This window comes from Panthera leo, chromosome B2, assembly GCF_018350215.1.
Source record: "Panthera leo isolate Ple1 chromosome B2, P.leo_Ple1_pat1.1, whole genome shotgun sequence".
Classification (NCBI taxonomy): domain Eukaryota; kingdom Metazoa; phylum Chordata; class Mammalia; order Carnivora; family Felidae; genus Panthera; species Panthera leo.
The window spans coordinates 121,567,626-121,580,074 of NC_056683.1; the positions used below are offsets into that span (position 1 = coordinate 121,567,626).

At 35.9% G+C, this 12,449-nt stretch overlaps 1 protein-coding gene across 7 annotated transcripts in view; it reads right to left on the reverse strand.

The window, feature by feature from the left end:
• Positions 1-12,449, reverse strand: part of AHI1 (Abelson helper integration site 1) — a 203,656-nt gene that overhangs the window by 104,419 nt on the left and 86,788 nt on the right. For all 7 annotated transcript variants that reach the window (XR_006202832.1, XM_042939896.1, XM_042939900.1 and 4 more), the window contains one exon: positions 5,933-6,050. Coding sequence is in view for 6 of the 7 variants with exons in the window: in XM_042939896.1 (XP_042795830.1) it covers positions 5,933-6,050 (118 nt within the window). In the remaining variant the exon portion in view is untranslated. The remainder of the gene's footprint in view (positions 1-5,932; positions 6,051-12,449) is intronic.

Here is a 12,449-nt window from a genome sequence, read left to right on the forward strand (position 1 = left end):
AATAAACGTAAAAAAATTTAAAAAAACATTGCATAATAAAAATATTTTTGATTCTTTTTAGTACCATAAAGCACATTTAAGGACATGTGTCTATAGAAAATCAGTTAATTCTGCAGACATCTTTATCTGTGATGGCAAATTCATTCCTGTCACCTGTCCCACCACCCAAATCGCAATCTTGGAATTCTGGAAGTCTGTTATCAGAATTCAATAAAACATGCTTTCAATTAACACTTTAAAGTTCATTAAGTAATACTATGAGAAAACTGCCAATTGTGATAACATGAGAGAGTTCTTTGAAGCTCATTTTACCTTCCTTAAAATGGAAACCCCCTTCTACCATCAGCTGTGTTTACGCAGAGTCATTGTAACTCTCGATTTTTGCCAACATGTTTTCTTTCCCTTCCTCTGAAATACAAGTGTCACGTTTCCAACTTGGATGTAATCTACCTTCTATGATGGGTTATATAATGATATTACAGAATCTCTGGTGAAACTAGGGTCCAGGATTCATTTTAAATTTCAGTGGTATTATAAGTTTTGCATTTTTCTGCAAATAATTAAAACCTTAGGAAATACTGAAATCTTGAAAAGAATAAAAATTAATTTTAACTGGAAAGTGGCTCCTAATTTTAAGAGCTGGTCAAGGGAATAAGTGTCTACTTGTCAAAGGCATGCGAAATCAATGGAAAAAATCCAGTTCTTCAAATATTAAACATGTAGATGCACAAAAGTTAACTTGGTATCTCTTAACCAATACTGAAGCCATCTGAATCAGTTTATGATAATGTCTAAATCAGATACTTTGCCTGTTTAGGATATGATAAAAACTTAGATTAAATGGTTGTTTGTAAAGTTTAATATATGTTTATATGGGCTATTGGAAAGTGCAACCAAATTATGGACAAGACAGAGCTATTATTGATTGTTTTTAAAAACCATGTCACACGGTCTTCCCTATCAAACTCCAAGTCTACAATGAAAAGAGATATATTAATAAACACATTAAAAAATGTCCTATTTTGTATGACTCAACTTACCTATTGAATATGAAATAAATTTAACTTAAAGCAATGCTGTGAAAAGATACACTAATAAGGGGTGCCTGGGTGGCTCAGTAGGTTGAGCATCCGACTCTTGATTTTGCCTTGGGTCATGATCTCATGGTTCGTGAGTCTGAGCCCCACATCAGGCTCTGTGCTGACAGTGTGGAGCCTGCTTCTTGAGATTCTTTCTCTCCCACTCTCTCTGTCCCTCCCCCACATAACCTTGTATTCTCTCTCTATCTCAAGATAAGTACACTTAAAAAAAGATACACTAAATACATAAAAATGAAGCATGCTGCCCTTCAAATATAAACATGAAAAGATGATACACCACCTATCCCACTGCCAGTAGAATGAGCCACTTCCTGCTAATTTCTGCTGCCCATAACAGTAATTAATTCTATTTTTTACTAAATAATCCACATTTTAAAATTTACTTCCATAGTAAGTACTCTTGAGATGGTTGAATGGGATCTGGGATTGAGACAAACTATCACAGAACAAAATTTCTCTGCAGAGAACCTGTTGATTTGACTGCACACTTAAATACCACAGTATCACTGAAACTAAACCTTAAAAAAAAATCTAACAACTAGCAAACACAGAATTATATTTAAAGGTCAAAGAAAGCAAAGTAAAAGTTCGTCAATCCTTAGGAAATACCTTCATTTCACCTCAGCTTTAGCACTGAGTTAGTACTGTTCAGATTATTATTCTACAGATTACAGGCCTCCAAAGCTGGTAACAAAAGAGAACACCTGCAGCCAGAGGGACCATGTGGCAGAGTGGGAGGTCAACGGACCAGGAATGAAGGAGTGGCTCCAGGGCCAGCCTCACGGACAGAATCAAGAAGGCAGTCCACTCCACCTCCTACACTCGTGCCTTCCTCTAGGAGTAGGCAGTTTGGTACGGTAGTATGAGAGGGACGGAGCTAGGAGCGAGGAGATACTGTTTTAAGACACTACCAGCTACATGGACTCTGTCAAGCCAGCCTCTCTGCCTCTCCCTTTCACTGTAAAGGGCTGAGCAGCCAAAGTTTTAACGTCCTAGATGCTCTAGAAGGATTTCATGCCCTATGATTTTAATGTTTACCCTACTTCCAAGAAAGTTTTATCGAAGATCAAATGAGAATGTATATGAAAGCACTTCATAATTTTTTTTTATAAACACAAGTTACTCTTATTGTTTTAGAGATTTTCTTCATTATATACTAAAGAAGTATGGAGACAGTTTTGAGATGCAGTATAACATGTCCTCCACATGGTGAGGCATGATGAGCTATAACCTTCAGTTTAACCTAAAATGTTAAGATTACATTTTTGTTCTGTTCCCTCCAGCTTTATTAAAGTGTAATTGACAAAATTATAAAATTTTCATTCTTATAAAAGTTACTCGGGAAGAGATTTTTTGGGGGGATTTATAGTTTTAATTTTAACAGGATTAATAGAATTAGCTGATTTATTCCTTTGTAACTAAGAACCTAGAGTAATAGCCTAATGAATACTTCTTGAAATAAGGATCTCATAAGAGTTGTATCCAGCTTTTTTCCTGTCTAACCCATTCTTCACTCAGTTACCAGACGTATTTTTTAAAAACACATTTTGGACAGCTCTATTTTACCTAGAAAATAAAATATGAACTCTTCAGTAGGACACAAATTGACCCCCACCTACCTTCGCAGACTCAGTTCTTCTTAAGTACATTCACCTGAGCATTTCTTCCAGCTAACTAAGAGTCAACCCCCCTAGCCAAGCAAAGCTGTCTTTAAAGCAAAGGTCTGGTTACCCGCTTCTTGGCTCTCTTGGCATGGTCCCTTAACCCCCGGCTGTTAAGGAGGCCAACATGAAGACAGGGGCATGATTCTGAAAGGTTTCATAAGACAGGGTGGGAACTCTGGGAATCATTCTAATTGTGATAGGAAGCCATTTAAGAGCTTTAAGCAGGAAAGTAACATGCTCCAATTCATTTTTTTTTTCCAATTCATTTTTCAAAGAATCACATTGCTTTAGGGAGAATAAGCTAAGAAACAAGAGTGGAGGTGTAGGAAGTGGTGGGAAAAAAGATGACTAAAAATTTACTCCTAGTTTCACCTAACAACTAGGTGAATGTGGCTGGAGCGCTGGGATTGGGAAGCCTCAGTGTGTGTGCAGGAGGGAAAGTGGAGATGGAAGGCGGGGTCTGTGGCATAAATTCTATTTGGACATAGAAAAATCTGAGAAAACTCTTAGCTGCTCAGTCCGTCTCTATTCCAGTCCTGCTTTGCTTACACTGTGATTTTATAATCTATCCAATGCTGACATAATTTGGTCCACACTCACTACTGTCTCCAATCAGACTGTAAGCTGCTTGAGAGTGGAGACTATAATATTTAGTCCATTTAAGAAAGGATCTTCAACAATGGAGCCACTTACAATGATTGTAGAATGAAAAAAGGCACTGTTCTAGAAACTCCGAGGAATGCAAATCAAAGAAGAAAAAGTTACTTTTCTAGCAGTCTCCATTACATAGAACTTACCCTGAATAAGAGTTAACAGAAATTACTACAGACCATAAACCTGCTTTGGAGTCTAGCCTTCCAGCATAGAAACTCCTATAGAACGTAAATCAAACCAACCTGTGTTCTTCAGCCTCCTAGCATGAGGGCTAGAGGGTCCATCCTGATTAGCTCTGTGTTAAGGAGCTTTTCTTTATACTGTACAAAGCCAAATGTCTACAGATATGACTTGAATATTTACAGAGGTTTTCAAGTAAGATTTTTATTTTTAAACATTCTATCTACATTTGTTTTTATAGTCTTATATTTTAGATTCTAATGGTTTTTTTGTACAGTGGGGAACACTTAACTATCCTTTTTTAAGGCTCATTTGAATACAGAACAGCATCATAGAATTTTTAAGACAGAAAATCTTTAAATTCAGAGCCCTCATTTATCTGTAGGGATGAGAAAACTGAGGCCTGAAAAAATTTCTTGGGATTCTACAGTCATTTAGAAATGGAGCCAGATGTAGAAACTAGTTCACCTGTTTGCTACTGCATAGTTTTTTTCCCACAAAGATACACTTCTGAATGAATGAAATGGATTAATTTGGCCATTTTGCAATGGATTCCATATTCTGCTTTTATAATTTTTCCATACATTGATACCTCAACAAATTTTATAGGAAGGCTATGCCTTAAAATGAGGTCAGGCATATTAATAACTGAAACAATCAAGTGAAGCAGTGTTACCATCTATCATATGGTTTAATGGTAATGTTTCTAAGATAGTGTATACACAGAGAGATGCATGATACAAATGCTACACTCAAGGCCATGGAAAGCTGAAGGTAAATGGACCAAATCCTATGCATAATGGTGAAGTCTGAAAGACTGGCCTTTATCATATCTGGCTTTCCTTTTTCCTTTATTTGTCTCAGTGGCAATCCTTCTCCCATTTCAAAAGGCTTCCTATCTATCCCTATTTTTCCCTTTATAGAAAAGGGAAGAATTCTTCATCTATCATCTTCACTTTGTTGGCTGACACTACTTGAATGAGTTTTAATCAATATATTAACTTAACCAGATTTGATCCTGAAGCATCCGGATGACAGGAATCAAGTGGTAGAGATAGGTTCTTTCTTTCCTAGTCATTAAAATGACCTGATTTGAGGGCAAACTAAGTATCTACTTAGGGTGTAGGGATTAAGAGTCTAAAGGGGTGGCACATAGTGTGCCCTTTATTGTGCCTAAAAATTACTAATGCCATTGTTCCAACTTCTGGCACACATCTAAAACACTAGAAATTCAAAATTTCTAAGGTTTGAGATAACTTAATTATTATAGTGATTTGCAATGAGAATTGAAAGTATTTTCACAGCTAGTGTATATACATTCATCATGTTAATAAGTATGTTATATTCATATGGTACCTATGCTTACAAAGTGTTTTCATATGTGCTATGTGATTTGAAGTTCAACAATATCTAATGTAAACATCACTTCCACTTTTCAAATGAAGATTTAAAGTTCTCATATAATAAGAGTAATAAAAGGCACAGCCAGGACTGAATATAAGAACTGTTAATTTAAGTATGTTCACACTGTAATGCGTAACTTATACAGCAATATTAAAATGCAACTATATTAAAACAGCTTGTATATGTAAACTCCAAATACTTTTAAAGTAGAAAAGTAGTATTCTCCCCGGATTTGTAAATAATGTGAATCTTTTCAAGCTCAAGTTTCTTATTATAATCTCTTTGTCAAAGATAATCATTTTGTTATTCCCAGCTGTCTCATCTTTCTAAAAGAATTCAATAGAAAATACACTGTCAAAACATACAGCTCAACAAACAGAAATAGTCCTCTTTAATTACCCAAAATACACATTTCTCACCTTGATGCTTTTTCGTTGACATCCTTTGAAAATATTATTCAAATAAATTTAAAACATTCGCCTAAAAATTTGCAACTGTACAGTTCGTTTCAACTCAGTGACTTATGTAGATTTCTATATCCTGTTTCTTCCCAAATGTATTCTACCTTGGCTTTCCTTGAAATTATAAAATGGGATTATCCATCAACTATGGTTCTTTTATCCAAGGGAAACTGAATCAGATTTAATATCACACGTTTAAAATGCATGTTTTGCTACTTTAAAATTATTTTCTGTTCAACAAAATAGAGCTTTGAGAGCTATCTACTATTAAATTTACCAGGTTCAAATTTGCTTTTGAAATAACTTCAGTGATTTTAAAGAAAAAAAAAATGCCAGAACATAACTCAAATATGAGAACTGACCATTACAATGCTATGAGCTACAGTTCTCAAGTGAAATAAATGGCATCTTCTAAAAAAACCGTATCTGAACATTTAAAAGAGTACTCAAAATAAGAAAAGGGGCTCACCGGTCTGAGTGAAACCAAACTGATGAAGAATCTGATGAGCGGCCAGCATGTCTGACTGCTTTACCTTAGACGGCTGTGAGGAGGCTGGCATTGAAGTAAACGAGAGATTTTTGTTGGCCTGTAATAGGAAAGGCAAATCAGAACCAAAGTGTAATTTCCTGGGTTACTGATGCAAAAACTGGATGAGAAATGTTTGCTTACAATGCAAACCAGGACACATGTTGGTCAAAACAAGTGGTAACGATTTATATGCTTAGTTTTTAAAGTTTACAGAGTAATTTTTATCAAGAAAGGAATACAGTGGTAATGAAAGCAGAACTATAAAGTAAATCTGCCTTACTAAAACAAATGTGCTTATCATGGAATTGACATTATTAATAACAGAGTGGTCTTTTTTTTATTTAAAAAAATTTTTTTAATGTTTACTTATTTTTGAGACAGACAGAGACAGAACGCAAGTGGGTCAGGGGCAGAGAGAGAGAGGGAGACACAGAATCTGAAGCAGGCTCCAGGCTCCTAGCTGTCAGCACAGAGCCCAACGTGGGGCTCGAACTCACAGACTGTGAGATCATGACCTGAGCCGAAGTCGGATGCTCAACTGACTGAGCCACCCAGGCGCCCCAATAACAGAGTGGTCTTAAAAGTTATGCAAAGACATGCAAAAATTAAAAATGACCTGCCCCCTTAATTTTCAATTAAGAAAGTGAGAATGTTTCACAGCCACACTTCTTTAACATTCTGTGAAATAGCAGGTACTTCCTTTTCAGAGACTGTACAGAAAACACCTCTAATATTCACGTTTTCATACATCACGGTGACACAGGTAACACAGCTGTAACCTAACCTGCCAAGTGGAATAGTTTCCACTGTCTGAATACAATGGTCTTCTAGAAATGAAACCTGTAACAAGTACATGATAATAATAGCTTATGCAGGAAAATAAAGAACAGGTCACCAAATGTGTTAAATGTATATTAGTAAATTTATCTTGCAACTTATAATTAATTTCAGCAATGATCTAGTCTCTTGTTGGTTATTAATAAATCATTATACCTTTATTATTTTTGAAATGACTTCATTTTCAGAAATCATGATAAAATGTGATCTAATTCTGAAAAATTTTAAAGTTTGAATTTCTAATTTATTGTAAAATATAATCTGTGAATTGCCAAACTGTTAAATGATAGTTTATGGCATATAAATACTAATATATGAAAATAGTTGCCTTCCCTTGCTCTTTTTAAAAAATAATCAGAGGACAACTACTGTACTAATATTAAAAAATTCCCTTTTGATGTTCTACATAGCAGTAGATTGTGGTTCCTGCATGTCCTTTATCCGACTCATCATTCATATAATGTTTGTAAATGCTTCTCTTTCAAATAGTGATAGTAAATGGTGTATCAAACTTTTCTCCTAAAGCAAAGGGCTTTTACGTATTTGGTAAAAAAAATTATATATTATACCATATAATAGTATAGCTCTAAAGTTTGTAAACTGTTATGATGTCATTTTATAAAAAACAAAAATATTTTTCAAAATAGGGTCAAATACTGCATCAGTGCTAAAAATTATCCAGCTTTAAAAATTCTATCAGGAGCCATGATGAAACGTTGAGCAACATTAATGGTGACTATTTACATCAATACAATACCTAAAGTGTCAACGAAATCATCTCACATTTTTGAGTTTTATTTCCATCTTTAAGTGAAGATGATAAAAATAGTATGCATGCTTCATTGGGAATGTGCTGGAGGAACAATAAAGATGAATTGGTATTATAAAGTGCTATTTATGTATGCAAAACATAAAGCACTGGATAACATATTAAATAAAAAATATATGAAATAGAGTATGTTGGCAAAGGGAAGCCATAAAGTGCTATACAAATATAAAGTGCTATAGAAATATTAGTTATTATTATTAACATCACTAGAAGTAAGAGTAATTAGGAATATGTAATTTATTATAATGATACAGTAAATTTTTCATAGTGCTATGCTTTTAAATGGAAATATTATACACAATGATATATATTTATCACTTAACTATTTAATCCACTTCTCTTTTTAGAATCATTTTCAGTTTTACTTCTGTGTTCTTATAAAGTTTTTTCCTACATGTCAAACAATGCATTTTGAAATCTGGTCCAAAGGAACAAGTGTATGCTGGGGACACACACACACACGCGCACGCACGCACGCAAACAGACACACACACACACACACGCACACTACAGGCTTCTTTAGTCTTCCTCTTCAAATATTTACTTGTGCTAAAACCAAAAAGAACACCGGGGAAGCTAGAATAGGATACTTCAATGTCTCTGCTAAACAGAGACTTCACATATTCTTCCTAGGCATTTTAAAAATTCTGTTCTTTCTCAACACATTTCTTTAGGGACTATCTAATACCTATGAGGTGGTAAGTAGCAACATACAGCAGATTTCAAGGCTTTGGATAGGTGTTAACTATTATAGTGACTTGAAATTCGCACTCCAAGTATTTTCAAAGCTAGCCTATACATATTCACTACTTTACTTAAGGGGAGAAAAATAATAATAACCATTAACTAGAGTGAAGCAATATCTATTTTTGAAATATATGCTGTGGAAAAGAGTTGCTTAATAGTTTTACAACAACAGAAAGGTTGGCTAAGATAGTCTACCCTACACAAATCTACCCTCTTTTCACAACACACTTTTCTGCTTGCTTCATGCAAAAACCACAGTCTGCCAAAGTCAGTTTAATACCTCCAAATTGGGGAGAACTAAAAAACATAAAAACTTAAATGAAATTCTTAATAGTAAAAAGGAAAACATATCACCTGAACTTCGGCCAAGTTAATCACAAAAATGCTTTTGCTTAACTCTGAACGTAAGCAGCTTTGGGCAAAATATGCAAATACTAATTCTCTAGGAGTAGGTTAATTTTCATATTAAAAAAGTCATTATCCTGACCTCAAATTGAGTGCACAACACTGAACAAGCTAACAATTAGTTTCTTGTTTAGTGATTAGCTAAACTATGAAACCTTTGGGAGATACATAACACTCATTTTCACATGTATTTACAGACCTCATCATTTTAGCTGATTTTAGATTATATGGTACATACACATGAAGTAGAATTGTTTTTAAAATTTCAAGTTGTGGAGATACTTCAAGTTGCTTTTAAATTATAACTTGAAAGATGATAATATGGTCTATACATTTATGTTTGCAAATGTGTCCCCTCCTTCCTCTAAAAAGGCTATTTTTTTCCATTACACTGGAACAACAATGCAGATAATACTTTCATTTGAAGACAGTTCTGGTTGCAAAAAAAAAAAGCCCAATACCCAGGAAATGTTCTGTTGCAAACTGAATGTCTGTTATAAATATTAGAATCCCAGTATTAAAGAACAAGTGAAAGAGAAAACCTGAGCCACAATGAGACTCGAGGCAACTGAAGTCAGTCAGGTATCTTAACATTCTCATATGATAAACTAAAGCAGCTTAAGTTCCTGTGATTTCTAGGGTAGTAAAACCTAACAAATGAGTAGCCTGTGGTGTCATAAAGAGAAATTCAAACATGAGCTCTAGGTTCCTAGGTATTTTCCATATAAGCTACCACAGTAAAGTGAGGGATCAGGAAGAAACACTGTTCGTGCAGAAGAGAAATTTCTACAGTAGGGTAAGGTGCCAGGAAGTCTCCCCCCAAATCAGTTCATCACTGCTACATGAACTAAAACCAGAATTCAAATTTGAATCAGTCATAACGAAGTTTTATTTTGCAGTATTTAATCAAGATTTTTTGAACTTCTGATATATATATATATATATATACACACACCAAGCACTGGTAGTTCAAAGATAACTGATATGATTCCTCCATGCAAAGCTTAAAAATTAAGATGTAGTGCTAGTTCAAACCATTTATCCAACATGTCTTAGTCAAAGTCAATTTATCTCAATGTCTTTGGTTTTCTCCAAACTTTACCTCCTTTCTCAGTGTATTTCCTTACTTCACAGAGAAAATTTGGTCTTCAAGTCTCTGAAACCCTCATTTTCAAACCTCTCAAAGAATACAGCTCTTACATCCACCTTCACCTCTTTTCGTCTAGTGCCCCTCTGTTGAACATTAATCCCTCCATCTGTTCCCTTGGGGATACCTTTTTTTTTTAAGTTTATTTATTTTGGTAGAGAGTGAGAGAGTGCGTGCGTGGTAGCAGAGAGAGGGAGAGAGAATCGCAATCCACCCTAACAGCGTGGAGCCCAACACAGGGCTCGATCTTAAGAACCTCGAGATCATGACCTGAGTTGAACTCAAGAGTCCGACACTTAACTGACTGAACCACCCTGGTGCCTCTCCCTTGGGGATACTTCAAGCTCTTCCAAATTCTACGTTCAAATTCTCCACTGGCTGTTTCCCTATAGGAAAAAAAGCATAGATCTTTCTACTTCAGCCTAGAAACAAATAGCAAAAAATGAAAAATTCTCACAATGATTCCATAATTTCCTTAAGCTTCACTGAAAGCCAAACTCCATGAAAAATAGCACATAACTGCTATCCATATAACTCAACCATTCAATCTCAACCAAGCACAATGAAGCTTTTCTCTACCAGAAGACTAAATCTGAAGTTAAAGTCACCCAAGACTTCAACTGGGCTGATTTAGCAGATTCACTTAAGCCTCTGAGATCTCTAACACTGCCAGTCACTCTCCTCTGTTTCTGGAAAACTGTTTTCTGTGGGCTATCCTGCCAACACTGCTTATCAGGGTTGCCTGTTAGACGCACTGGGCCCTCTTCTTCCCTCACACCACAAGGTCACCCTAGGCGGTAACATTTGTTTTCATCACTTCATCTGCCTTCTATGCCGACATTTCTGAAATCCAAAACTCTTCCAAACACGTTAAGTTCAAAGCTAAACTAACTCCCTCCACTATTTACTTTCTCAGGGAAAGCTACTGCTATCCACTTAGTTGCCTCAGCCACAAGGGTGGACATCATCCTACACGAACATCTCGCACTCCACAGAGTTGGTCACTAGGTCAATTAGATGCTTGGACATCTGACCCCACTCTTTGTCTCCAGTCAGGGCTCTGGTTCAGGCCTTTTTCTCTGCTTGCAAAGTACTGCAATAGTCTCCTGCTTTGTCTCCCTATCTCCTGTATCTCTAATTCTTCTTCTATACTACTAACAAGATAATCTTTCTGAAATGCTAATTTTACTGACTAACATTTCTGGTTAAAACCTATCATCAGTTGTTCCACTAGACAATGTCCATAATTCTCATCCTGGCATACAAAGCTTTCTATTCTAATAATTACCTAGTTCCTCAACCTTATCACTCCTTCTCCTACGTTGGCTACGACAAACTGTGTATAACTCTGCAGACATGCCAAGTTGTTTCATGTCCCTGTCACTTAGCTCATACCGTTCCATTTCCAGGAAGGGGCTTTCCTTTTGCCTCCACTTTCCTGATGGATGCCAACTCCTTTTTCAAGCTTTAGCTCGAGTATTATATCATGTGTGAAAAGCCTTTCAGATTCTCCCAGGAGAACTTACCTCTCCCTCCCTTGTCTCCCCACCATGTCTCATATCTTATTATCATACTATATTATCACAGCACTGGTAACACTTTGGTGTGCTTAATTATTTGGTTAATTACTATCCACCTGACTGTAATCTTCCTGAGGGTAAGAACCAGTTTTTGTTCATCTTTCTTTAATAAATAACGCCTATAAAACTAATAAGAATTGCACAGAAGTCAAATGAAGTAATATAAATGTGAAAGCAGTGCATGTTTAAAAACCTACCCAAAGCTAAGGTGGTAACTGTGTTCAAGACTTCTCAAATGTAACCTTTTAATGATAAAAATTGGTAGAATGAAAGCCTTGAAAGTAAAAAATACATTAAATTTCATGGTTTAATACTCAATTTAAATCTAGAAATAGGTATGTGAAGTAACAGAAAAAAAATATTGGTTTCTGGCTGCAGTTCCTGGCACAGAGCTCCTGTCATTTCCTAAGTGATAAAAGTACTAGGAGGATCTTTTGTTCTAATACTTGGTCTTTGACTCTGGTTCCAGACACTGAGCTCCTATATACCCTGGAATTTCCTGGGAGACAGAAATGTCTTTTGTTCTAATGAAGTCACTTTTGGTGTTCTCTGGGATGAGGGCTGGTCTCCAGAAAGATCAAGCCATGATTAGAAGCTTGGAATTTTTAGCCCATCCCCACCCCCTCCATTTTCCAGGGAGGGGAGAGGGGCTAGAAATGGAATTGTAACTGATCATGCCTACCTGAAGAAACCTCCATTAAAACGCCAAGAGTATGGGGTTCAGATAGCTTCCAGGCTGGTGATCACGTGGACGTGCTGGGAGTGCTGCGCCTGAGAGATCATGAAAGCTCCAGGCCCTTCCCACACACCTTGCCCTCTGCATCTCTTCCATCTGGATGTTCACCTGTATCCTTCATCCTTTTATAATAAACTGGCAAACAGTAATGAGTAAATTGTTTTTCTGAGTTCTTA